This window comes from Lampris incognitus, chromosome 11 (genome assembly GCF_029633865.1).
Source record: "Lampris incognitus isolate fLamInc1 chromosome 11, fLamInc1.hap2, whole genome shotgun sequence".
In the NCBI taxonomy this organism is placed as follows: Eukaryota; Metazoa; Chordata; class Actinopteri; order Lampriformes; family Lampridae; genus Lampris; species Lampris incognitus.
Genome location: NC_079221.1, coordinates 40,081,465 through 40,107,101, shown reverse-complemented (window position 1 = coordinate 40,107,101; position 25,637 = coordinate 40,081,465). Strand labels below are relative to the sequence as shown.

Below are 25,637 nucleotides of genomic sequence, written 5' to 3'. Positions count from 1 at the left end.
GTTTATAACTTTCTTTACACTCATGTAATTGTGCGTGCTAAACTTTTTACCTTCTGATGTGGACTCCCGATGTGGTTGTGCCAGAGTTTCAGCCTGTTCTTGGAGCCCGTGTGATAGACTTTATAGAATTACTTAAGACGCTTTGAAGTTTTGAAAACATCAGCTTGTGCTAAAATTGCCACCAGCAACAGACAGCCAAACTGGCCATGAACTGTTTGCACAGAATCTCAGAAGAATTATCCACGACCTTGCTAATTTAACTCCTATAATGAATGCAAATGCAAGCAGGCGAAAAGTTCAGTGTTTTATACAAACTCCCTTTCTCTGCAACGCATGTGGAGAAGACACGCGCGCGCGCACATGCACGCACGCTCTCGCGTAACGTGAATTCCCGTTTTACACGAGCACTGAACAGTTTATTAATTTAAAGACAAATTACAATTGCAACTGATAGTACTGTATGTGGGTCATATAGTAATTGTAAATATGTTAAAGATGGTCGGTGCAAATAGTCTTAATTTACTGTGGAGAATCACACAGTCTAAAATAGCCGCATGTCTTCATTCACTCCAGAGAATGACATCGTGCGGAGCTCTACGATAGACGACGTAAGGGGCGGCGCTTAAAGTGTGACGCACACACGCAGGAGGGAAGCGTCGCTTTAACGCGGTCCTGCCGGGCGAATGCAGGAAGAGGTAAGAGACGTATTCCGTGATTCGTATTCCATGCGGCTGTAGGAAACGTTTTGTTTTTGCACGTCGTTTGGAAATCGAAGCTGTGGCGAAACTCAACGTGTGTGAAAACCGACGCTTCCCGACGTGTTCTTTGCAGCGAGTCGTGTAGCGTTGACGTTACCTGCTGGGCTACAAGTAAAAAAAAAAGAAGCTTTCAGATTCGCTGTTTAAACGTTTCATCCAACCCAGCGAGCCTATCAAAGGCCACTGCGCATGCGCATGTTTCTATTACCGTTATTATAAATGTGCCGTACGGTAGTTCATTTCGACAAGGTAGGACAAATTGTCAGAAAACTGCGTCGTTTAAAACAACAAAAAAAAACAACAAAGAAACCAGAGCTTATCCAGTTATGTTGCTGAATGAAAAAGGTGATACTGTAACCATGTACCGTTTGGGTTACGCTGTTCTATTGTCGACGAAGGAGCCGTGCGACGTAAGCTACGCAACGTAGCGCACAGCGCATTTGCCCAATGGACCCTCCACTCAGCTAGCAATGGCTGCTAGTTGGTAGGTAAATGTTGCCTTTGGCTTGTAATTGACTGGGGGCGCCCTTGATCATTTGTACGTACAAACAATGGGATCCGACCACAGCTACTGAAATCGCGAGTTTATCTCAAGAGTATAAAATAAATACACACCACTAGCCTCTAAAGAAAATGTAGACACGTCAGAAGACTTATGAAATATTCACGCTCATAACGACAGACGTTGTCAATTCAAGTCCTACGTTTTAATTTGACCGTAGTGATACAAACGTATCTTTTATGTTCCGCATTCTGTATTCGTGTCTTATCATACGTGCCGTGTTTAAAATCAGCAGACCCATCCAGGTAAAAACAGTGATAAAAAACAACCCTGATACCACGTGGGTATCAGGGTTGAAATCACGTGAATCCAGATAAAAACAGTGGCGCCACATTGATAACCCATCTAAGATCTGCCTCTGTTATTACATGGGCACGCCAATGGATTGGGGGAGATGGGCTGACATTGAAAGAATCTCTTAAGCCTTGGGGGTGACTGTCTCAAGCACTGAGGGGGTCAACTGAGTATTCGAAAGGCGGTCCAAATATTTGATCAATTCCCGTGCAACTTGTACTAGATCATGAAATAAGTTTATGGTGCGTACTCTGTGCAACCTCAGAATTCCTCCGCCACTATTAGACCTTTTCATTTCCAGGCTATTGTACACATCACAGCCCTCTCCCCATCCATGCATAGAGAGATTAGCACATGTCCATGCGTCTGTAATTATAGCTGGAGTCTCTTTCAGTGGATCCTTAAATGATTAGCTTTCACATAAAGCCTGTGCTTGTGAAGTACAAGGGCACGACTCCCTCAATTAAAGGAAGGAAAGTCACTTCTCACTCATTTCACTGCTTTGAAACCTTAATCCGTGGAAAATGTGAGCTTCCTCCCCTTTTCTAATATGAGATCAAAGGAGTTATGAATAGCATTACACGTTCCTTGCCCGATGTGCGAAGCTGCTTAAATTTGCATTGTCAAAGTGAAAGGGCTGCCATGAGAACACTGAATTAAAAGGTTTTTAGGACACATATTAGTCAATGTTTTTTTTTTCTGTTTGAGCTCTGGTTGATCCTCATGTAATCATACCAGTCTTATGACAATCTTGGTTTTAAGGAACGTCTGTTCATTGCACCAATGTAGGAATAGGAGGGGAAAAAAACATACACATACACATCAGATATATATTAGATGTCCAGAGTTAATTTTACTCACATTAGGTACATAGACTCTTTTAGACTGGCCTCTCTGCTCTGAAGATGTCCCTCGTAAATAATTCACTTCCCCTAAGCAGCACTCATAACTTTTTATAATGAAACAACACGTTCTACATTATTACACTTAATATTCTACTCAGGATTCATCTTTACATACTACATTAACCTTTTTTCAGGCATTCGTAAGGTATCCGTAGCTTTACATAAACAATAAACCTGCTACTGCACTTTGATATCTAGGCCTCATAAAATGATAATAAGCACACAGATTTGCAATGAATATTTATATTACCCATTTGTATATTATTGTCAAAACCAAGTAACGCTGTCTTTGGGTAGCTTTCAACTTCAGAGCTAATTATAGGCCCTACTGTCTGGACAGTGCTCAGCGTGGGCTGAACTCTCGTTAGCCCAGACCTGGTTTGCCGTATTCCTTAAAGCTCCAGTATTCCAAGTATTCCATCTGATCTCATGTTTAGCAGGAATAAACCCAGAAATTAGAGAACATTTCAGAACCGCTCTCCTTCCTCCCTGTCAGGCCCCATCCAAGATGATGACACCTCCCCAATGCTGCACACACACATACACACACACACCCTGCTAGAAGCATGCGTGCTCACAAACCCTGCATGGCCGAAGGGACCAAAAGGGAGGTGTCGGAATCTGGCACACACGCTTCAGCGATCCGTGTTTGTCGGCGGTCACCGCAACCCCGTCCAGCTCTGTGCCTGCTCTGGCCCAGAGGGGCTGGAAACAGTGGGGGTAGAGCTCCTGGTGCCGGGTTTAATGGTCACGATTAGTCCTCACTGTGACATCTTTATGCATTTAAGTAAGGAAACGCCGGCTGCCTCTTCTCGTGTTATCTAGGCCTATGTAAATCCTGCATTTTTGCATGAAATCCCACTACACCTCAGGATATGTGTGCTGTGTGTGCCTGTCTGTGTGTGTCTACGTAGTATGTGTGTGTGCTGTCTGGTGCAGAGGGGTGAAAAGGCCTAAAAACAGAATGTCTTGAAATATTTTCTTTATCGTTAATGTTTGCCATCATTTCCTTCCTCCTGCTGTGTTGAGGGAGTGGTATTGTTGTCTGATAATGAAACTAACGTAGTTAATTCGTATATCTGTTGAAAATCCTGTCAGAAGTCAACCGCAGTAGTAGCCGCGAGGCGTGTTTGTTGACCATGTCAGCAGTCTGAGCAGCAAGGGTGACCATGAAATTGATGAGATGTCTCGTTTTGAAGTAAAAAAAAAAAGGTAAATTTACTCTAAGCTCAAAACCAAATAACCAACATTAACATCGACAGCAGGCGAAAAGCATTTTCAATATTTGTGAAAGGATGAAAAAACAACATTCCAATAACCCCAAACATACTCCGTTTCGTTTCCAGACCAAAATGGCATCTGAGTTCAGTGACTAAGCGGACGTTAGCCTCTTCAAAATGGTTGTGAAATGACTCGTGGCGTTCGGCTGTTATTAATTCCTTAGTGGTACGATGACCTGGGGATTCCCTGTTGCATTGTGTGTGTGTGGGGGGTGACATCGATGACATTAACCCTTTGTTTCAGGTTTGCAGTCTGATGTGGAAAAGGTACCGGCAGCCTTCCCTTGTTCGAGTGGGCGAAAGGTATAGGTGAGGTGAGATTGCTTGTCAGACGTCCATCTCTGGTTGTGTTTTGTTAAGACTGGAATCCCCCGAGTGTTTGTCATGCTGGCTGTTGGTGTATCAAGATTGAAATACGCCATTTCCCCTTTAATTAGTGATTTGTTTTAAGCTTTGTTCTGAATGTCTTTTTCTTTTCTTTTCGGAATGACAATTGTCACAGAGAACAGAGTGAAATAAGTTTTAGTTGCGGCCTCATCACTTTTTAATAGTTTTTACGCTGGGTTTTGATTGTTCACTCGTCATGAATCAAACAATGGAATTTTACACAATAGGCAATATAAGACTAGGGTTTAAGCAGCCATTTATGATATTTGCATTTGCTGATGGTTAACCTAGTTTTGAAAATCGGTCACCCAACTGAGCCCCACTGTGGCTGCCAGCCACTCAGTTAGCTACCAGTGTTTTTACCTTGTCAAAAAAAGAAAAAGAAAAAAAGATTGCACAGCTCATTTCCTACTTTAGATATGACTTGCATTTAAGAGCTGGAGGGACCGAGATATTGACTGATTGAAAAGTCTGTGGGTGAATGCTGAGTGCTGCAAATACATTACTCCCCATTGTGGGCAGCTAAATGGAAGAATAAGATGGAAAACAACGTGTACTGTAGATGCAGACTGGAAATCGCGGGGTGGGAATTCACTGGAAAGAGATATTGCTTGAGAAAGCCCAAGGCCCGTAAGTCTGTGTACTGTAAGCCTATGACCCCTTTTTCCGTGTTTCTCAAACCTTTGCTTACTTGGCCTTTTCCTCTTTAACAACAACGCTGCAGTCTATAACATACTAAATAGACCTTATAATGGCATCTTTTTTTGGACAAAAACATATCTTTCCACAAGAACAAATTGCTTTATATGTTGGGCTGTAGATCGGGGCACGTGATTTCATTATTTTTCTTTTGTCCCATAGAAAATTGCAATGCAAGTCCAAGTGAACTATCTATGTGGTGGTGGTGGTGGGGAAGGGGGGGGGGTCAGCATCACCAATCTCTCTAGGCAGCAATTTTTTTTGTCCGTCTCGCTACTTTTTACAAAAAGAAATGTGTCTATTTTATTTCTTTTTGCAGAGTTCCTCTTTGATGAGTGTGCTACTAGTCGAAGCATTTTACGGGGGCTCCCACAAACAGCTCATTGACCTTCTGAGAGAGAATGTGGAAGGCTGTGTTGCCTACACACTACCCGCAAAGAAATGGCACTGGAGGGCACGGACCGCTGCCCTCCACTTCATGCACGCCATCCCAGAGTCTTCCTCGTATAGGTACTGTGTTGGCACTGTCCGAAGTAGCTCAAATGTGACGTGACACACCGAATGAAACCAAGCAGTAACGATTTTTATATTGGTTGTTATTGCCATTGTGTTATTGCATCCAATTTTCATGCATTTACATACACAGTTCCACTTGTTCCAATGCAAGTTAGTGCTTACCGACCGCCAACTGAGTTCACGTTTGTTCGAAGTTTGTCTCAGCAGTCACGCCGAGACACTCAACGTACAGACACAATGACGTGAACAAAACTTTTTCAAATAGAAAGACAACAATAGTTAGAATTATCCATTAAACATAATTCTAGTTACCAAGGAGTTGAAAAGCTGATACATGTAATTTGGCAGTGCGCAAGGTTTGTGGGGTGAGAGATGGCTTCCTGTATACAGCAAGAGAAATAGGAACTAAGACTCATTAAGTGTTACATCTACATATAGCCTGACTCTTCTGCTCAGTGTTCAGATAGGGCATTGCACTTATAGGAGAAATGACAAATTACATTACTATGAATAGACACAGAGGACATATTAACATGAATGTGTAGTTAAAAATAAGCCTGATTGTGTAAAAAAAAAAAACAACTAAATAAGTGTGCAAATTTACATGTAATATATAGTAATGAAACAGTCATTTATTTCAATCATGTAATACTGATTCTTGAGGGCTGTCCAGTGAATAGTGCTGGTAGCTTCTAGGAACCAGTATTAGCTGTTGTTTGCCTGTTCCATGTAATGAATTTGTATTTGTACACCTGAAGCAAGGGTAATTTCCAGTTATTGGTGTGTAGACTGACGTTTGGTCAAGAGACGGTAGCTCGTTAAAGAATATTTAAATTCATCGTCCTATTATGGATCTTACTTTTCTGAGACAAATCTCACGAAGGGACAGATGTTGCATAAAATGCCTTCCGTCTTTGACCTGACTCCATGTCAACATAGTACTGACTGTATTTTTCTGATATCGGAGGGGAGGACCTGAGCTTTACTGACTCAGCCTCAGACTGAAGAAGTGGTTTTTGAAGGACGTTTTTTTTTTTTAGGCAGGAAGCGGTATTCACTTCGGCCCCAGAAAGCGTGGCACATTAGTTTATCTAATATGTCCGCACAATAAAATCCTCATGACTGCCTCACTCCAAGTCTACTCCACTCAGCGATGAAAGAATCAGCACAGAAATGAGCCTGGCGAAATGGAAATGTAATGTTTTTATGATAAAACCTTTTATATTTCACTTTTTTTGGTGACGGTTGTGACTATTTTTTAATCATGTGTGACAGTTGGTTAATTCGCAGTTACAACTTATTGTAGCTGAACCGAGGAACCCATTAGTTTAAGTACAGGCCTTTCAGATTTGTTATACTTCCATACTAGATGAATTATTTATTAGTACCTTGACATACTTCATAACATTAAACTAATTCATTTTGGAAAATTATCGATCAAATATGGTTAGTTTTGATTCCACCTACGCTACCCTATTTACAAGAACTACAGCATGAAAATCAACCAAATAATATGAATGTTATCGCCTGTTGTGTGTGTGTGTGTGTGTGTGTGTGTGTGTGTGTGTGTGTGTGCACACGCACACATATTTATGTAAATTTGGGGACTACTGACTACTTTCTTTGATCCTGCTTTGTCATCTCTGAAAAAGACAATGCATCGAGAGAGAGCGAGACAGTGGGTGAGTGTGTGCATATAGAGTATAGTGGAATTCCATCTTGAAAAGGTCAGCAGTCAGCAGTTGCACTGAAGAGACAGGTAGCCGAGTCAGATCAGTAGTACGTGGTTGAATAAAATGTGCTGTGCAACGATACTGTAGTCTGATGGAGGCATGGGTAACAATACCATGACATACAGTGGCAAAATTGGGATGAATATTAGAATTTTGATGTGTGAATGTAAATGAGGTTTCAACATAAACCTGGATAAAACCGTTATTAATATTGACCAGTTGCTTCTTTAATTCCTAAGACTGCCAGTTTGATCTAGATGTTCTGCTTCTGCAAACAGCAAGCAATTTCTTTCATAAAGTAAAAAAAAAAATCTAAATGTAATCATGAAAAAAGGTTAAAGATAAGGTTTCTTCTCGCCATCTCCCACTACTGAAGTGTTAATAAAGTCCTGCAGGTCTAAACCTCTAATCCTTAACTACACAGGATGTCCCTTTAGACTATTCTTGGCAGGGAAAAGGTAAAAATAGAGAATTCTCATCTGGTTTGAGTCAGAGCGCCGCATTACAGAAGAGTTTAGAGGGTGAGGGTTGATTTCTGTTACATGTAGTCCTGCAGGCCTCTTTTAGGTTTGATCGAAGGCCCGAGTCGGGCCAGGAAATTGGGCTAATCCCAGGTCTGAAAGGCACGCAGGGGGACGTGATCTTAGCGATGGCTCGTGGACCAGCCACATCAAAGGGACTCGCTCGTGGGTTTAAAAAAAAAAAGAAGAAAAAAAAAGAAGTGGGCCTGACTGAGTGATGAAGGGCTGAGCCAAGGTTTGAAGTTGAGGATAGGGGATAGGGTCACTTAGGGAGATGCGGAGCTTCAAAGGCTCTTCTCTTGAGCACACAGTAGTAAAAAGTATGGTGTGGTGGAGCCATAGATGTGTAATATGACTGTAAAGGGGTAGTACAGCAATAGGTAACATCACATTAATAATAATACACTTTATTCATAGAGCACTTTTCAAGGTACTCAATGACGCTTTACATAAGTTAAAATGAACATAAAAGCAACACATCAAAAACATGTAACACACAACATTAATCACACATTAAAACAATTCTGAAAAGGCGAGTTTTGATTAATAATTTGAGCATGGACAGACTGGTGCAGTCTGATGTGTTTGGGGAGGGAGTTCCAGAGGGAGCGGGCAGGTATGGACAAGGCTCTGTCGCCCCAGGTCTGGTGCTTGGTCCTTTGTGGTGGAGACAGGAGGTTGGCATCGGAGGATCAAAGCCTGCAGAAAGGAGTATGGTAGTGGAACAGGTCGGTTAAGCAGGACGGGGCCTGGTTATGCAGGGCTTTGTGAGTGAGGAGAAGGACTTTGAATTGGATCCATTGTGGGACAGGCAACCAGTGGAGGTTCTGGAGGACAGGGGTGATATGGTCACAGGAGCAGGAATGGGTGATCAGGAGAGCAGCAGATTTCTGGATGTACTGGAGTTTGTTTAGAACTTTGGATGATGAGCCGTTAAGAATGCTGTTGCAATAGTCAATACTGGATGTGATGAAGGCATGGATCACCGTTTTGGCAGCAGAAAAAGAGAGTGATGGGTGGAACAGGCTATGTTTTTTAGGTGGAAAAAGGTAGTTCTGGTGATTTGATTGATGTGGTGTTCAAAGGAGAGGTTGCTGTTGAAATGAATCCGAGGATCCAGATGTGTGGGGAGGGAGACAGAGTGGCGTTATCGATGGTGAGGCAGAAGTTGAGAATGGTTTTGGTAAGTAATTTGGGACCGACGATGATCGTGTCGGATTTATCACAATTTAGTTTGAGGAAGTTGGCTTGGATCCATGATTTAAATTAAGTGAGGCAGTTGGTCAGAGTGGAGTGAATTGCAGTGGTGATGGATTTAGTAGAGATGTAGAGCCAGACGTCATCGGCGTAACAGTGGAAGTGGAGACCATGGTGATGTATGATGTTACCAAGGGGAGCATGTAAAGGATGAACAAGAGAGGACCAAGCATCGAACCTTGGGGGATGCCTTGGGACAGAGGAGCGGTGAAGGTGGTGTTATGTTGATGCTGATGAACTGTTGTCTGTTTGTGAGATATGGCAGTACCGGTGATGTTGAGGGAGTATTAAAGGCAGGAGAGAAGAATGGTGTGGTTTATGGTGTCAAAAGCTGCAGTGAGATCAAGAAGAATAAGAATGCTGAGGTGGCCAGAGTCTGAGGAGATGAGGAGGTTGTTTGTGACTTTAAGGAGGGCTGTTTCTGTACTGTGCTGTGAGCAGAAACCAGATTGAAATGGTTCGAACAGGTCGTTTGGAGATGAGGTGAGCTTTGAGTTCAGAGGCAACAATACATTCCAGTATTATTGACTGAAAAGGGAGATTGGAGATGGGCCAGAAATTGCTCATGATATCTGGGTTGAGCCCAGGTTTTTTGAGGATGGGGGTGACAGCAGCCAGTTAAAGTGTATGGCAGACTGAGCCAGAGCTGATGGAGGAGTTGATGTTTTTTTGGGGGGGGGGGGGGGGTTTGTGGCTTTTTACCCTCTTTTTCTCCCCAATTATACCAGCCAATTACCCCACTCTTCTGAGCTGTCCCGGTCGCTGCTCCACCCCCTCTGCCGATCTGGGGAGGGCTGCAGACTACCACATGCCTCCTCCAATACATGTGGAGTCGCCAGCCGCTTCTTTTCATCTGACAGTGAGGAGTTTCGCCAGGGGGATGTAGCGCATGGGAGGATCACGCTATTCCCCCCAGTTCCCCCTCCCCCCCGAACAGGCACCCAAAACGACCAGAGGAGGCGCTAGTGCAGCGACCAGGACACATACCCACATCCGGCTTCCCACCCGCAGACACAGCCAATTGTGGGACGCCCGACCAAGCCGGAGGTAACATGGGGATTCAAACCGGCGATCCCTGTGTTGGTAGGCAACAGAATAGACCGCTACGCTACCTGGATGCCCCAGTTAATGATTTCTCTGATGAGTGAGGAGATAGTTCTTAAGATTGGGTGGGATGGGATCCAGAAACAAGAGCTTTTCCTTCCTACCATAAGGTTGGACAGCTCCATTTGGGACACGGGAGAGCTTTGGGGGGAGATGGGTCGGGAGATTGAGAGGGTGGTGAAAGTGGTCTGGTTGCTGTAGATGGTGTCAATTTTAGTTTGGAAAAATTAAAGGAAAGAGTTGCACTTGTTAACTGTGAATGAATTGGAGATATTGTCACTGGGTTTGAGAAGTTTGTTTATTGTGGAAAAGAGAGCCTTGGCGTTGGTGGAGCCAGTGTGTATGAGGTGTGAGTAGTAGGTGGACCGGGCTGTGATGACAACATCTTTGTATTGTTGAAGGTAGTCTGAGTAGGCTTGGAAACACACTGTTAAACCAGTTTTCTTGCAGTCTTTCAGCTGGTGCTTACAGGATTTCATTTGATGACATTCAGGAGTATACCAGTGAGCTGAGTGTGTGAATGAGACTATTTTGGTTTCGATGGGGGCCAGCTCGTCAAGACAGGAGGAGAGTGTGTCATTATAATAATTGACAAGATCAGAGGGATTATCAGACAGCGGGGGAGGGGAGGCAGACATTTTACTGGCAAGAGAGGCAGAAAGCAGAGGGGGAGATAGATTTGAAATTTCTGAAGGATATTTTGCTTTTGACTTTGGGATGTGGATAGGGATGTCAATGTCCATTGTGATTGCCAGGTGGTCAGATATATTGAGGTTGAGGCTGTAGAGCTGATATATTGAGAGTCCAGTGGGGCAGACCAAATCCAGGATGTGACCATGGCTATTAGTGGGGAAGTTGATATTGTTGTGTGAAGTTGAAGCACTGTAGCAGTTCCAGAAATTCTATGACAGATTTACAGTCAGTGTCATCAATGTGGATATTAAAATCACCCAGGGGGAGAACAGAAGGTGAGATAGCACATTGTTTGGTCAGAAAATCAGTGAAGTCCGAGAGAAAAGAGGGGTTTGGCTTGGGGTGGGGGCAGTAGATAACGGCAGTAACCAAGGGAGTGGGACCAGAAAGTGTGAAGACAAGGTGTTTTAAAGAATGAGCAGCAGGACGGGAAATATTGGTTGTTTAATGTCCTTCCTGTAACCAACAGCAACACCATCTCTCCTCCCCTCAATATGAGGTTTATCGATCCATGTGTGTATGGGTGTGGTCTGGTTTAGTGGGTAAGAGTCTGAGGGCTTATATCAGGCTTCAGTGAGGAAGAGGAAATATAGGTTACTCTCATCCCAGGAAGTTGAATCAGTTCATCTGGACACAACATTTAGTGGGAGAAACATTTCTCACTCATCTGAATGACTTCGTCAGTCTCAACAGACTGCAGGTATCCCCAACCAGCACAGTTGCACAACAACTGAAATCAGCACAGTTGTGTCACAACCGAAACCAGCGATCGGTTTGATATGCAAATTGCTGCGACCATTAATTAGAGTTACAATGGCTGTGTGTACTTTTTTTTTAAAAACTACTTTATTAATTCCCTTGGGGCAATTGTTTCTCTGCATTTAACCCCTCCTAACTGTATAGCTAGGAGCAGTGAGCAGCCTCCATGCAGCGCCCAGGGACCAACTCCAGTTCGTCTTGCTATGCCTCAGTCAGGAACACAGACAGGAGTATTAACCCTAACATGCATGTCTTTTTGATGGTGGGGGAAACCGGAGCACGTGGAGAAAACCCACCACAGACACAGGGAGAACATGCAAAATCCAGTCAGAGGACGACTTGGGATGACTCCCAAGGTTGGACAACCCCGGGGTTCAAACCCAGGACCTTCTTTCTGTGAGGCGACAGCACTAACCACTGGGCCACCGTGCCGCCATTCACAGAGGATTGGGGAATAGTTGTCATCACTGCATTGTAAGATGGCGACAGGTGTACTCTCAGCCCCCACCCCCCCACTGGGTTCAGGGATAGTCATTACCTCTTCACATAGATGGCGTCTTTGACTCCCATTCAAGCCAGCGTTCCTCCCTATCAAGGAAGTGCACCTCCTCATCCCTGAAAGAGTGGCCACTGGCCTGTAGATTGGTGTAGACTGCGGAGTCCTGGCCTGACAAGGTAGCTCTTCTGTGTTGTGCCATCCTCTTCATCAGTCTGTTTGGTTTCCCCTGTGCACAATTCATGGCAATCCTTCTGGCACTTAACAGCGTACACTATATTGCTCTGTTTGTGCCGGGGGACCTGATCCTTGGGGTGAACCAATTTTTGGTACAGTGTGGTTTGGGGTTTGAAAGCAACCGAGATGTGGTGTTTGGAAAATATGCATCTCAACTGTTCCGGCACTCCTGCCACATACGGAATCACCACTGGTTTACGCTTAGGTAGCTGTTGTCTTTCTCCTTTCTTGGATCAGCTGATGCACTGTTTGGGCATCTTCCTGGCTTTGACAAATGCCCAGTTAGGATAACCACACTTAACCAGGGCCTGTTTAATATGGGATTTCTCCCCTTCCCCGGCCGTTACATCGGTGGAGACGTTGTCAGCTCGGTGTGCTCCAGTGGATGATGAGAGGCAAACCTTAAGTACTGATCAGTATGTGTTTGTTTACAGTAACGATCAACCACTAATTGCAATTTTACAGTCAAGGAAGACTAGCCTGCCATTTTTCACATCCTCCCTGGTGAACTTGATGTGGTTGTCCAGAGTTAATGTGGTCGGTGAAATAGGTTACGTCCTGAGCTTTAATTTTAAGTGTCATCCACAAATCTGAACCAATGGCTAGGTGGTGTCCCTGGATAGGACATCAGAGCCTTCTTTTCCCCTTCCTCCATACACAAGTTGGCAGCTATAGGTGGAACTGGGGAACCCATAGCACACCCATGTTTCTGCCTATAGTACTGCCCCCTGTATGTGAAGTACATGGCCTGAAGACACAGCCTCAGGAGCAGACACACCTGTTCAGTCTTAAGGGCAGTCCTTTACTAAGGGTGGAGTCTTCCTGTTCCTGTAATTTCATATGGACTACCTCCACTGCTTCATCAACAGGAACTCACGTGAAAAGAGATGACATCATAGGAGACTATTGTTTCATCCGCCTCCATAATGATGTCCCTCACCTTATCCACAAAATACATAGTGTTCTGAATGTGATGTTCAGTACTGCCTACCAACGTGTTAAGAATAGATGCCAGAAACTTAGAGATGTTATAGGTCCCTGAGTTAATCATACTAACAATAGGCCGTAATGGCACATCCTGTTTATGTATCTTAGATAAACCACACAGACTATGTGTAGCTTCCCCTGGTTATAACCTGTGGTACAAAATTCTGTCAATAGCATTGTCCTGTTCTAACAGCTTCCCATAATCTTATCACCTGGCCCAGTGGTTAGCACTGTTGTCTCACAGCAAGAAGGTCCTGGGTTCGAACTCCAGGCTGTCCCATGTCCTTTCTGTGTGGAGTTTGCATGTACTCCCCGTGTCTTAGTGGGTTTCCTTGGGGTGCTCCGGTTTCCTCTCACCATCAAAAAGACATGCAGGTTAGGGTTAATACTCCTGTCTGTGCCCCTGACCAAGGCAATGGAAAGAAGAACTGGAGTTGGTCCGCGGGCGCTAGAGCTGCCTACTGCTCCTATGCAATACGGCTGGGTTAATTGCAGAAAGCAAATGTATTGTAAGAATGCAATTCATTGTAAGAATACAAGGACAAAATAAGATAGAATTATTTTCTTCTTTCTTTTTCTTGGAACCACTGCTTGGATCTTGTTTCAGGGGCTCATAAGTATTTATGTCACTGAGTAACATCATACGTTTCTCATGATAGTCTGTCTGGTTTAATAAAACAGTGCATCTGCCTTTGTCCGCTGAAAGGATCATGATGATATTGTCCTTACTGAGTCGTGAGTGCACTGCTCTCGTCCCTGCTGATGTTGGACGATGGCAGCTTCGCGTTGCTGAGGCAGGCTGAAACTTTCTTCCGCAGTTGCTCTGTGATGTTTTTACGGATCACTGATTCTGTTGCTGTGACCAGTTCTATTAGCGGGATTTGCCTCGGCGTGACAGCAAAATTCCGCCCCTTAGTTGTTTTACTCTGCCTGGGTGAATTGTTTGTTGGACAGATTCTTCACCCACTTGTCTACATCACTGGCGTGTGTCATGCGTCCATCTCTCAGCCTGCTGCTGAGGGTGTCGTCCGTTGTCTGCCGATGTCTATGGCATGCAGCAAGTAGTTAGAATTTCTTTCACTGCGTGGTTTCCGACTTTCCTTGTTGTGCTAGACAAGCCTTCTCCATGAACCCAATGACATGCTTAAAATGGTCTGAACTAGACGCGATGTAAGGTCACGTCTAGTTCAGACCATTTTGTTGGATCTGCTCCAACTGTTGGATCTGCTCCTCTTTGGCTTTCAAAATGTCATCCATTTTTCATCCACTTTCATCCTTTCATCCACTTTCATCCTTTCATCCATTCAGTTGGATCTGCTCCTCTTTGGCTTTCAAAATGTCGATGGTAAAATTAGTTTGTTTCATCTGTTGGTTCAAGAGCTGGCTTTGTGCCTTCTGGAGGGTCTTGCTAGCTCAGTGACCCTTGACAGAAGATTTCATTTGCAGGCTCTTAGGTGTAATCCCGCTCTGTCTGCACCTGAGGCTGAATCTCAGGTGGTTCCTGTAGTCTGCTATCTTATGCGCCATTTGCTCATACTCACATACAAGTTTAAGGCAATCTTCACTTAAATGGGTCAAAATGTCTTGACTCATTTTGGATAGGTTACTGACAGTTATAAATTCATTCAGAGTGAGGCTTTTTATTGAGTGAACGAGTGTTGAGCAAAACCAGTTTCCGATGATGTTGCCTTGTGAAAGGTTGTGAGGACTGAGGCAGGGGATGGAGATTGGACTGATTCACGTATCGCTTGTTGTGGTGATGGTGAGGTTAATGATGTCTGTTGGTAATACGGTCAGGAATGGGAAGAGGTCGAACAGCAGTGTGATTATACCACAAGGGGAGCTGGTGTGAGCAAAGGATGCGACAGTCATTGTTTTGGGCAAAGGGGAAGAGGAGGGTTCAGGAAGGCATGTGTGTGACGTAAATAGTCATCACGTGTGGAGGACAGAACAGCATGCTGCAAATTAGCAGCAAGCATACAGCTATCTAACATATTCCGGTGAAGACTGTTTCTTCTATACAGAGAGGAGTGCTCCCAGAACAAGTCAAAAGTTGTGAATAAAACCAATGTTGTGCGCTATACTCATGAGTGACCGACCTGTCCAAATACCGGGGAGGACGGTCCAGGGGGGACCCACGTAAGAGGACCCGCAGTGGCAGCAGGAGTTGGATCAGCCACCGCAGTAGCCGAGGCAGCCATTGCAGCAGGAGTAGTCCCAGCCGGAGCAGGGGCCTATTATACATGGGAAGGAGCAAGATTGGCCATGGGAACAGTATTGGTTACGGGGGCATCAACAGGGTGAACCGTGGCATCAGCCGATAGCATGTTGAAATGACGTGAGAGATTTATGGGTGGAGGCTAGGCAGCTTGGGGTCTTTCTGTCTTGCCACGTGACTACCACCTCTGACCAAGTAGTCTGTGAGCTGGGAGTGGAGCAGGAGGAGGACTGGCAACATGATGATGGGTCCCAGAGGATGGTATTGGAGATGGCTGAGTTCATAACTGAGATTGCTTTGCACTGTATGGCTGCGGTGTCAATAAAATCGGATAAAAGTGATTCCTTTTTTCACAGTTCATCTGAGAGCCTTCAGATATCATCCTTGAGTTTATAAATTATTATTGCTTTATGGCAGTCCTCGCAGGGCATAGTAATATTAAACCGGTCGATCGATGTTCAGAAAAGTGGAAGTTAGCCATTAGGTATGTTAGCTTTTACCTCTGTCAGCTGAGGGTTGAGTGCAACGAGTCAGTGCAACAATTGATGATCAGGTAAAAATCCATAAAATAGTACAGGTAAACCATAAAATCAATTAAAATAGCACAATGGCCTCAAGGAGTTGTTAAAACTTATTAAAAGTTAAAAAGTAAGCACAGCCACAAACAAACAAATTGCAGCTGGCAACTGGAACCGGAAAGGGCAGCTTATTTGTGAGACAGATGAGCCAGGTTTTGTCTAGCTCCCACAGAGGAAGATCTCATATCTCAACCAGGTAGTCCAAATATTGATCTGAATAATCCCATATTTTATAACCTTGTCTTGACAAAGTGGTCAGGTTAACGAAGATGCAACCTAGCCGGTGGAAAGATGATAGCAGTTCATTGATTGGCAACAGAGCTACACCCCTTGAGCTGGTACATAACAGTTTTGCCAAGTGAGGGACTGTGTCATGCTGGTTTTTGTTCTACTACAAATACAGATATGCTTATCTCTGTATTCGCGGTAGAACACAAACTTTTCCAACCACTGGCTACAATATCTGGTGGATTCTAACAATCACCTCACTTTTGGCCTATCATCACTAGTTTGTTTTCTTTTTAACTTGAAAGGGACCACCAAAGGATGGTGGCTTACTCACCAAAGAGTCCGGTGAACTGAATTATTTACCAACCACAGCCAAACTAAATGCTACCCTGTGGATGGCGCCTGATGTTTTTTCCCCACCATTAACCACACATTGCTAATTCTTCCCATTGCAGGGTTCTGTTTACCAGCTCTGTCCTTAACCTATGTGAGTTGGTGGCCCTGCGTCCTGACCTGGCCAGCCTGAAGAAGGTCCTCTACTTCCATGAGAACCAGCTGGTCTATCCTGTCCGCAAGGATCAGGAAAGAGACTTCCAATATGGCTACAACCAGATCCTTTCCTGGTAAAGACAGGTCTTAACTCGAGGGCAGGCACATCAAAAGTGAGCTATCCATTATAATAATGTGAATATGCTTTAAGCTGTATTAGGTTTTGAAAAAAAAAAAAGTCAAAGCAGAGCTGTCTCAAGTAACAATAAGGGGAGCAATGAGCAATGAAAATTAAGCATATGCATAATTACCCTATTTGTTTGTACACAGAAAAAAGAAACACTACCCAACTGTAATAGTTTGTCTTAATGAGCATGTCAGGGTGCACATGATTGGTTAATTACCGTGGCCCAACATGATGCTCTCTGGGTAATTGAAGTTGCTCTTGTCGAGCGACGGCATTGTCATTAATCAGGGATCTAACAGTAAAGAGAGGCACTCTAAAAGAAAACTGATTGTTGTTGATCTGCATAGGGCAACATGTCAATAACTCAGCTCTGCACAGCCCACTCCATCTACTTTAATGTCGTTAAGCCAGTCAAATATGGCAGCATTAAATAATATGCTACTCAAAGCGAATGGATCATTAGGAGACGTTTGATTGGATTGAAGCCAGATTGCTTTGCTAATTTGAATTATAATGCAGCCTGCCTTTATAATGAAAGAGAATGGGTCCCATTTAAAGCCACTGATGAACATTACGGCACCGAATAACTCTTTGTAAGACACCAGAGTCAGCCAAATGATGGGTGCTGCAGCAGTAGCACTCCCTGCACACCCTCTTCCTCATCCTCTCCCCTCTCCTTCTCAGCTTGGTGGCAGATGTGGTGGCGTTCAACTCCCTTTTCAACATGGAGTCTTTCCTCTCCTCCATCTCCTCCTTCATGAAGAGGATGCCTGACCACAGGCCCAAAGACCTGGATGGGCTCATCCGACCAAAGTGTGTGGTTCTCCACTTCCCTCTCCAATTCCCTGATGTCACAAGGTCAGTGTCATCATCCCTGGCTCCAGTCATTTGCCTTCGAGGGATAACCGGGCCACTGATTAAAGAAAGCATGAGGCTGGCCTCTTAATCCGGCCCCGAGAGCTGATAGTTGGGAAGGCATGGTTAATGGCAATCTGCGAAGTTGTGTCAGAAGTCTAGATTAGAACGGACACAGTTTTAACATTGTGTTCCCATGGGAACCATCACACTCTCTCCATTGCATGTACACACCGACACCGACTTAGTTGATTAATGGGGGAAACGAAAAACTTAACATCAGATGGTGAGAGGTGACTAAAATTAGAGGGCTTTTTTTCATAGTTAATTAAATCTCGGGATTTACGTGTTCAGTGGTCACCTTTGTTTTGGTCATTCGTTTTCTTCCTCGTATTTCTTCACTCAATATGTGAATACACTGATGATCTGAGGACACTGACGTTTGATTCAGTGTTGCCCTTCCCTCACTTAAGTCATTTCCTTTAATAATAGGAGTTTACCAACCTAAATAAAATTACATGGTTATAGGAGTTGCAAAACAACCGCCGTTGTGGATCAGTTGTATCCAGGTCCGTTTTTGTAAACTGTTCCCTCAGATCAGTGAAGAAGAGTGGTACTTTTTAAAAAAATTTTTTTTTTTATTGCTCTGCTCCAAAACAATGCACGGAGAAACGGTCCAAACCTCTACGCTACAGAGAGGCTCTGTTTCTTATTAGAGGCCAAATTAACAGCAGTCACTTCTTCACATGAAAACGACAACATCATAACACGGTTGGGATTACAGTATTGAAGCACTAAAGGTTTTTACATTAATCCTGATTTGACAGTTGTAGAGCAGGTAAGTGCAGACCACCGCCGGTGCCGCTGCACGGATATCAGTTTTGCTATCACTACGAGACTTTCTCTTTTATCACAGCGCTTTAATGAAAACCATAACACCAATTTTTGAGGGGTGCTTGGCTTTTATTGAATCAAAATTCATAAACACATGATGCTGTTTTTCAGCAATTTGGCCTGCTTTCTTTCAAGCCTTGCCATTCTCAGGGGTGACTGAATACAGAAGAAAAGATGAAAGGATTCTCAGCAGCTCACCCAAGTGCACATATTGTTCTGAGCATACTCTTGTGGCGTATTATAGCTAATTATTTAGGCCTAGTCCCCCTAAGGAAAGGCCTGTCCATGAAACTTGTGTGCGAGAGAATGTTTGTGTGACCCTGCCTGCAGTAATTGTGTCACACAGGCTTTATTTTATGGCCTTCCCTAGTACAGGGAGTGAGTGTATTGCATGATGCGAGTCAACTCTGATATGTGGCGGATTGGCCATCTACCCCCCCCCCCAACACCACCACCACCATGCAACAGCCCCCGACATGTTCGGACTCTCAGCTCCATGAACAGTTGAAGAATTCAGAGAGTCAGGTTTTTCTTTCAGTATGGTGCACTTGACTTTCTCACTAATAAGTTTGAAAATAACTCAGGAATTGTATGCATTTCTTTATAGCATCCTCTTAGTCTACGTGTGTTTGTGTGGACCTCTACATGTTTTCATGTGTACTCGCTTGGGTAAGAAATACTGAAAGTGAGCTGCCATAGATGACGCAGGCCTCTTGCCCAGAGTGTTTTTCAGCTCATTTTCAGATGGTAATTTGCCTGATCCAAAGCAAACTCACAGAGTGTAAGTAAGCGATTATATGCATGGCCGACAATCCCTCAACATGCCTGCGGTCCTTTTCCAAACACAGTTAGTCCAGCTCTTTGAAAATATAAAACGCTCAAAGAAACAAATGGGGGGGTGGGGGTGGGGGGGATACCAGATGATTTTTCTACATAGGTATTTCTATGTTGCCTGCTCAATCTAACGTCTTCCCGGCCCAAGCGATCAAATCATGCGGTGGGATTCGTGGCGAAACGTAGCCAGCCCAAATGAACAAAACAAAAAAGCTTGTTTTTTGGGAAGTATGGAGCTTTGTGAGTGCAGCGAGAGCTCTTTGTGGTCGGTGCGTTTGTGGTATCCATCTATCAATCAGCTTTTGAGGGGTGGACTTTTGTAATTTAATAGCGATTGACTTGAGCCAGCAGAAACCTGCGGTGGGGAGACAAAGCCATCACATTTATCATGGGAGAGCAGCAGGGCATTGACTTTCTTCCGAGTATTGTCAATCCGCTGGTATGGTATAGACGGTGGGGAACGCAGAGGGTAGGCTAATCAAATCAATGTGGACCACCACGTGATCAGCAGGTGCCAAATTCTGGCAAGCTTGGGACCCCACAGCCTTTTTTTTTTTTTCTCCCTCATTCACCACAGTTTCTCCTTTGCCTTTGTGCAGTCGTCAGGCAGACTGTTCCTTTTTTTTTTGGTCTGGAGATGAAAGCAGTCAGGTGTCGAAAGTAGAAGTTGATCAGATTAATCACGATTAGGATTTTGTTTGCTTCACTCTGCCGCCGAAATATGCTTTAAAAAGCATTGATGATGATGATGGATCTGAATATGCTCAATTTTATTTATTTATTTTATGGTAGACAGGTCCTTCATTGTTCTGAGAGACAAAAGGAGTCCTCTCTCCTGTGTTGCATGGACTGTTTTCGGGAAGTGAAAAGGATATGAATTCAGGTTTCAGCTCGAAACTTGAAAGAGTTGCACTGTTTTTGGACCTCCCCATTGATGGCCGGTTTTCATTAAGTCTCTTAACTCACTGCAGATAACTGAAGCTACTTTTAAGTTGATTAGGAAAAGGTTCTTTCTTTGGCTACTTTTAAAAGCTATTGATGTGGCTCCTTGCGAAGCAGTCAGTCAGCTCAGGTCTCAGTATGATTGACTCCTGGAACAAAGCTGCCTGGAGCAGATGGCAGGATATCCTGTTTGAAACGTTCCTTTGAGAAGTTGAAATGAATCTGGACGCCTTTCCAACAAGATGAAGATGGTAAACTAGAGAACAAATCAAGATGTTTTATGCGCTGAGCCCATGATATTTGAAGTATAACTGCACAAATGAATATACCTTTGTGGGTTTTGATCGCATCATTAGGAAGTAGACATCAGTGAAACCAGTGAGGTGTTTGCATTGGTTTACTGTCAGGTTTTTAAAGATAGACCGTGTTCACTCCAGCTGTGCCAGGATAATGTGAACGGAAAAGCCCGGGGTTTTTTGATGACCGGGACATCTGAAGGAATTTCTTGCCAAGTGTGCCAAGTTATCCTTGGAGTGTAAACCAATTGGAAACATTAAAGCAGTGGGGCAGATGCATCTTTTAAGATCATTTAAGATTGGGAATGGGGTATAGAGTGAGAAGGACATGCGGCAAATGTCCTTGGTCAGATTGAATGCTTGAAGGGCAAATTCATTCCTAAATAGTATTATTTACAGGTAGATTGTGAGTTTAGTTGAGTTTAAACATTTATTTGGGAAGGGACAGTGTACATTAATCAACATTCAAAACAAATGTAAAAGTACTCGAGTTAGCTAATAGGCTAGTTTCCATCGGCAGTCCCTTTGCCTAATGTTAGGCATCCTAAGATAATAAAACAGTACAAAAAAAAACAAAAAAAACGAACATACAACATAGTTAATATACAAGAACAACAAGAGCAAACAAACAAGAAAATATATACAGAATATACAAATAAAGTAGAAAAAGATAATATAGAAAATTATATATATATATAAAGCAGACATAAAAAGCACAAAAGTAAACCAAAATGACCCATCATAACTCACGCAATGTTCTTTTGAGCACCTTATCTAACTGATCAATTATAGAAATGATATACAAGTATTTTGACACCTTGACATGCACTGAATCATCTCTGTTATCTGATTTACCATTTTAACAGTTGATGTACAACATGCCCTCCTAGGTATTTTAATTCATTTTTTTATGCCCTTGATGTCATGCATTTTAAGATAACTATGAGACGGAGAGAAATTCGAACGAGATATCTCTGAGATTCATCCTTTTTACAAAGCAATATGGCTAATTCTGATTGCATTGCTTTACCTCTTAATCTGTTTTGTGCATTGTCTTACACTGTGATCTGGAAAATTCACCACATTCTAACCTGGCCAGACACGAGACTTGCCTTTTGTAACCTCATGGGCGTTAGAGCCACTTTCACCATTTGTTGCCCTACGCCCTTCAACCTCACAGGACCCGGCAATCATCTCTAAAGTCTCATCTGAGATTACTCCCCAAGTGACCACTGGACAGCCTGTGTGAAGATGAGAGAACAGGTTGGTTTGATGAGAGCGGGGGAAGAAGCCTTGTCCGCTAAATCACACCACCCATGTCTTAAGCTCATCAGAGAAATAATGAAAAAAGCTGCTGGCCACCTTTTTCCCCCACTTTTGCTTATTTGACGTCACACCTCCAGCTCCTAATACTTAAATGGTCACATCTAACGTCATGTTCCATGTGTGCTGAAATTTCTGTGTTAGTGAAAGGTATGGAACAACATACTATAGGGGCTTGCTAGGTTTGTTGCCAGTCTGCATTGAAACTTGAGGTACGGTGGTGCCTCGGCTCTCAGTCGCTCGTGTGCCAGGAACAACCACAATTGGGTCCATATGGCGCTTTGAAGTTCAGGGAACTAACTGTGATGAATAGGAATGAATTAAGGATCAAACCCTGCATCGGTGATTTGTCCTTAATACCAAACTTGAGCTAACACACACTGGCGTCTGTTTAGTGATGACATAATCAAGAAAAACGAGTGTTTTCCAAACAGAGCTACACAAATGAATGATCTCTTCATTTGGGGGGGTATATATCATTTGAGGCACATATAAATAGAACGTCAAATAAAAACAATGCATTTTTTTCTTACCTTTAACACAGTTTGTTATCTTCAATTAAAGATGGCTTTCTGATTGTGATCCTGCTCACTTACATGCCCACTGATTTTCCCCATCAAAGCCGTTCTGACCTTAACGATGATAAGCTTAAATGGTAAAGACAGTGATTTAATGCTAAGTTACATGTAGGTAGGGCTAAGCCCCTCTCTCACTGATGCGACAACCTACCCACCAGCCATTTGAGCGGATGACAGGAAGATTCCTGCATCTCTTGACCTGAGGTGGCTTCGAGTTCCCTCAAGAAACTTCTTCCTCCTCGTTGTTTTAAATGTTTATGAAAGGCCTCAGATGAGATTTATCCCTCATTCAGATGCAGAAGGAAAATGACAAGCATGTAACCATGACTGGTTCGCAGTGAATGACATCATGGAACACATGCAGGCTTTTAATTGGAACAGAATGATTTTTCAAGACTGCTCTCCGGAGACCGATGGTGCTCGTGTGTACAAGGAACGCACTACATTCACTCGATGCTCCGACCAACTAAAATAATATCTGTTGGCCCAACATTTTAACATATTCAGTTACTCTCTGAGAAGTGTGTGTTAGTGGTAAAGCAGGGGGCAATCTTGGTTATGGGACCTAGATTTAAATCCCAGAATTTGTACCAGGATTTGTTGCAATTGGTTCCTATTAAGATATTGCATATCTAGATATATGGACAATAGTAGTGTAGTCAAGTCTACAATCATTTCATGTTGTTAAAAAACCATGGGCTGTCAAAATGACCGCCCATTGTTGTTCTAGTAGTTTTTAAGTTCCGGTTGTTGTTTGAGACTGTTTCAATTGTTATTTTAAGTTATTTTTTTACATTTCACTTTTTATAAGCCTTGTTACCTTTGTTAGACTAGCAATATGTGTTTTCCATTTTGTTTTTCAGGTAATATTTTAACTTTTTCAATTTTGCTATTCAAGTTCGACTGTGTCTCTCTGACGTTCAAATAGTTTAAATATAGCATTATAGTTGCTAAAATGTTAATTTTGGTTTCAGTCGTTTCCTAACAGACATACTAACATATGCAATGCATTATTATCTCAATTCCGTATTTATCTTGACAGAATATAGAGGTTAAAAACCGGCTGTCATTTTGATGGCCCATGGTCGTTTTAGATGTGTAAATTTCAGTTGTCTAACATAAATATACAGAACAATACTACATATTGTAAAACTGGGGTTTTTACTTGCAGTGCATTGTGGGGTTTTCGTATGTCATCTTCTTTTTTTAATAAGTTAAATCCCCCACGTGTACAGCACTGGGGGGATTTTCATGTCCTAGCTCTCAACCTGGAAAGAAAGTATTGAAAAGGCAGGTTATATTTGGTGTTTTTCAGGGTATTACGGCCACACACTGCACAACAGATGCCCACTCTGCTCCAGCCTGAGAATAAGCTGCTTGGTCCTGATGTTACATTTTGCCAGCCATATGCATATTACATAATTTCATTTTATCCTCCATAACTGCTACAAAAAGAAAACTGTTTCGTTCACTTTGAAGCACTTTGAGCTGTGTAGTCTCTTGAATAGACCGAAGGCAAAGAGTGTCCTCACTCCCTTTCCATCTTAATCTCCGTCTAAGTCAGAGCGCTCCTCGGGAATACCCCCGTAGGCCCTCTGACCACACCACGGCGACTGGACCAGAGTCCTCACTAGAAGTGCCGAGGAGTAACTTAGGACAGTGGACTGTGATTGCTTCTGACTAAAGGGTCAGCTCATAATGATTGTAATGTAGATCTTAATGTGCTTTAATGACCCGCTCAATACATAACACCAAAACCTTTCCCTACCGGACTGACCGGCCCTCGTCAAACGCACCATCAGCGGTGCTAAATAGCCATGATTTGGAGGCTTTATGCTGATGAGATTGTTTTGAAGTGATGCCCCTGGGACAGTAACCTCAATGCTTAAAAACCTTTGAATGCTTCCCTTTACTCTGACCCAACAAAGCCAGGGCAGTTGTCGCCCTGAGGGCTCAAGAGTAGGGATTCACAACTGGACCACCTTAGCAGTGGGTCAATTCACTGTCATGAACATTGTTTTCACTCACCCTCTTAACTTGTATTCAGTTTCCACTTCCTTTTTTCCCCAACATCCCGCAGGCTGACCTGTAATTTTACCTTTGATAAGCTCTCACAAGACTAGAGCATCTATATCATTTTGAGACGACTGTAGTTTATGATTTTTTTTTATGCGTTAATACAATATTTACTTAGTATGTGTATCGACATATCTGATCCTGTTACGAGTAGTTTTTACATTTACATTTTGGGTAGCAAGTCATCCTTAACCCAGTTGTTCGGTGGCTTGTGCTTTGCTTTGTACTACGCTGCATGTGTGCATAATATACAGGCCGCATTTTTTCCCTATGGCCTCGACTCACCGTAGTTTAAGATCCGTGCTGTTTTTCATTATCCGCTGGGAGAGACACTTGTGATTATTGCCAATAAAGGAAATTAGATCAAATGATTTTTGACTTTGACTCTCCCCTTCATCCTTTCACATTTAATCAAATGCGCGGAGGTAAAGTCATCACAGAAATTGCTGTTGATTTATAAATAAGCTAATTGGTGGCATTCTCTCTAAGTACCCCCCCCTCTCTCTCTTTCCCTCTCCCTTTCTCTCTCACTCTGACACAACCATGTTTTTATTGCCCCTAGTCAAAACCTCTTCATCCAATTTCTAAAATGGCTTATCGAATAAAATTCTCCCTGGGGCTTGCGAGGCAACACCATTGGTCATACCTAACCACAAGCGCCTCCTTGTCAGGCCTCTGAATAGCCCTGTATGACTGAAATGAATCCATGTCCATATCTGTTATGTAACATATCTATCAGTCCACTTTCTTCACCATGGCACTTTTATCAATGGCTTGTCAAGGTAATGTCTCAGTGCTTGGTTTTCTGGAGCGCTACTCTAAATTGCCTTTATAGATCCTAATAATGCGAGTGCTCACTGGAGACGGGCAGTGTGTAACATTTGTCCTCTGGCCCAGCCTTATGATTCTGTGCATTCTTACTAATTTCTGTTCACCTAAGGCAATATTATC

General features: G+C 43.2%; 1 protein-coding gene across 1 annotated transcript in view; it reads left to right on the top strand.

The window, feature by feature from the left end:
* The first annotated feature begins 4,072 nt into the window (after positions 1 to 4,072).
* Positions 4,073 to 25,637, top strand: part of gtdc1 (glycosyltransferase-like domain containing 1) — a 44,526-nt gene continuing 22,961 nt past the window's right edge. The window contains exons 1-4 of the mRNA XM_056289017.1: positions 4,073 to 4,113; positions 5,205 to 5,395; positions 16,668 to 16,835; positions 17,573 to 17,746. Of these exons, the coding sequence (XP_056144992.1) occupies positions 5,217 to 5,395; positions 16,668 to 16,835; positions 17,573 to 17,746 (521 nt within the window). The 5' untranslated portion in view covers positions 4,073 to 4,113; positions 5,205 to 5,216. The remainder of the gene's footprint in view (positions 4,114 to 5,204; positions 5,396 to 16,667; positions 16,836 to 17,572; positions 17,747 to 25,637) is intronic.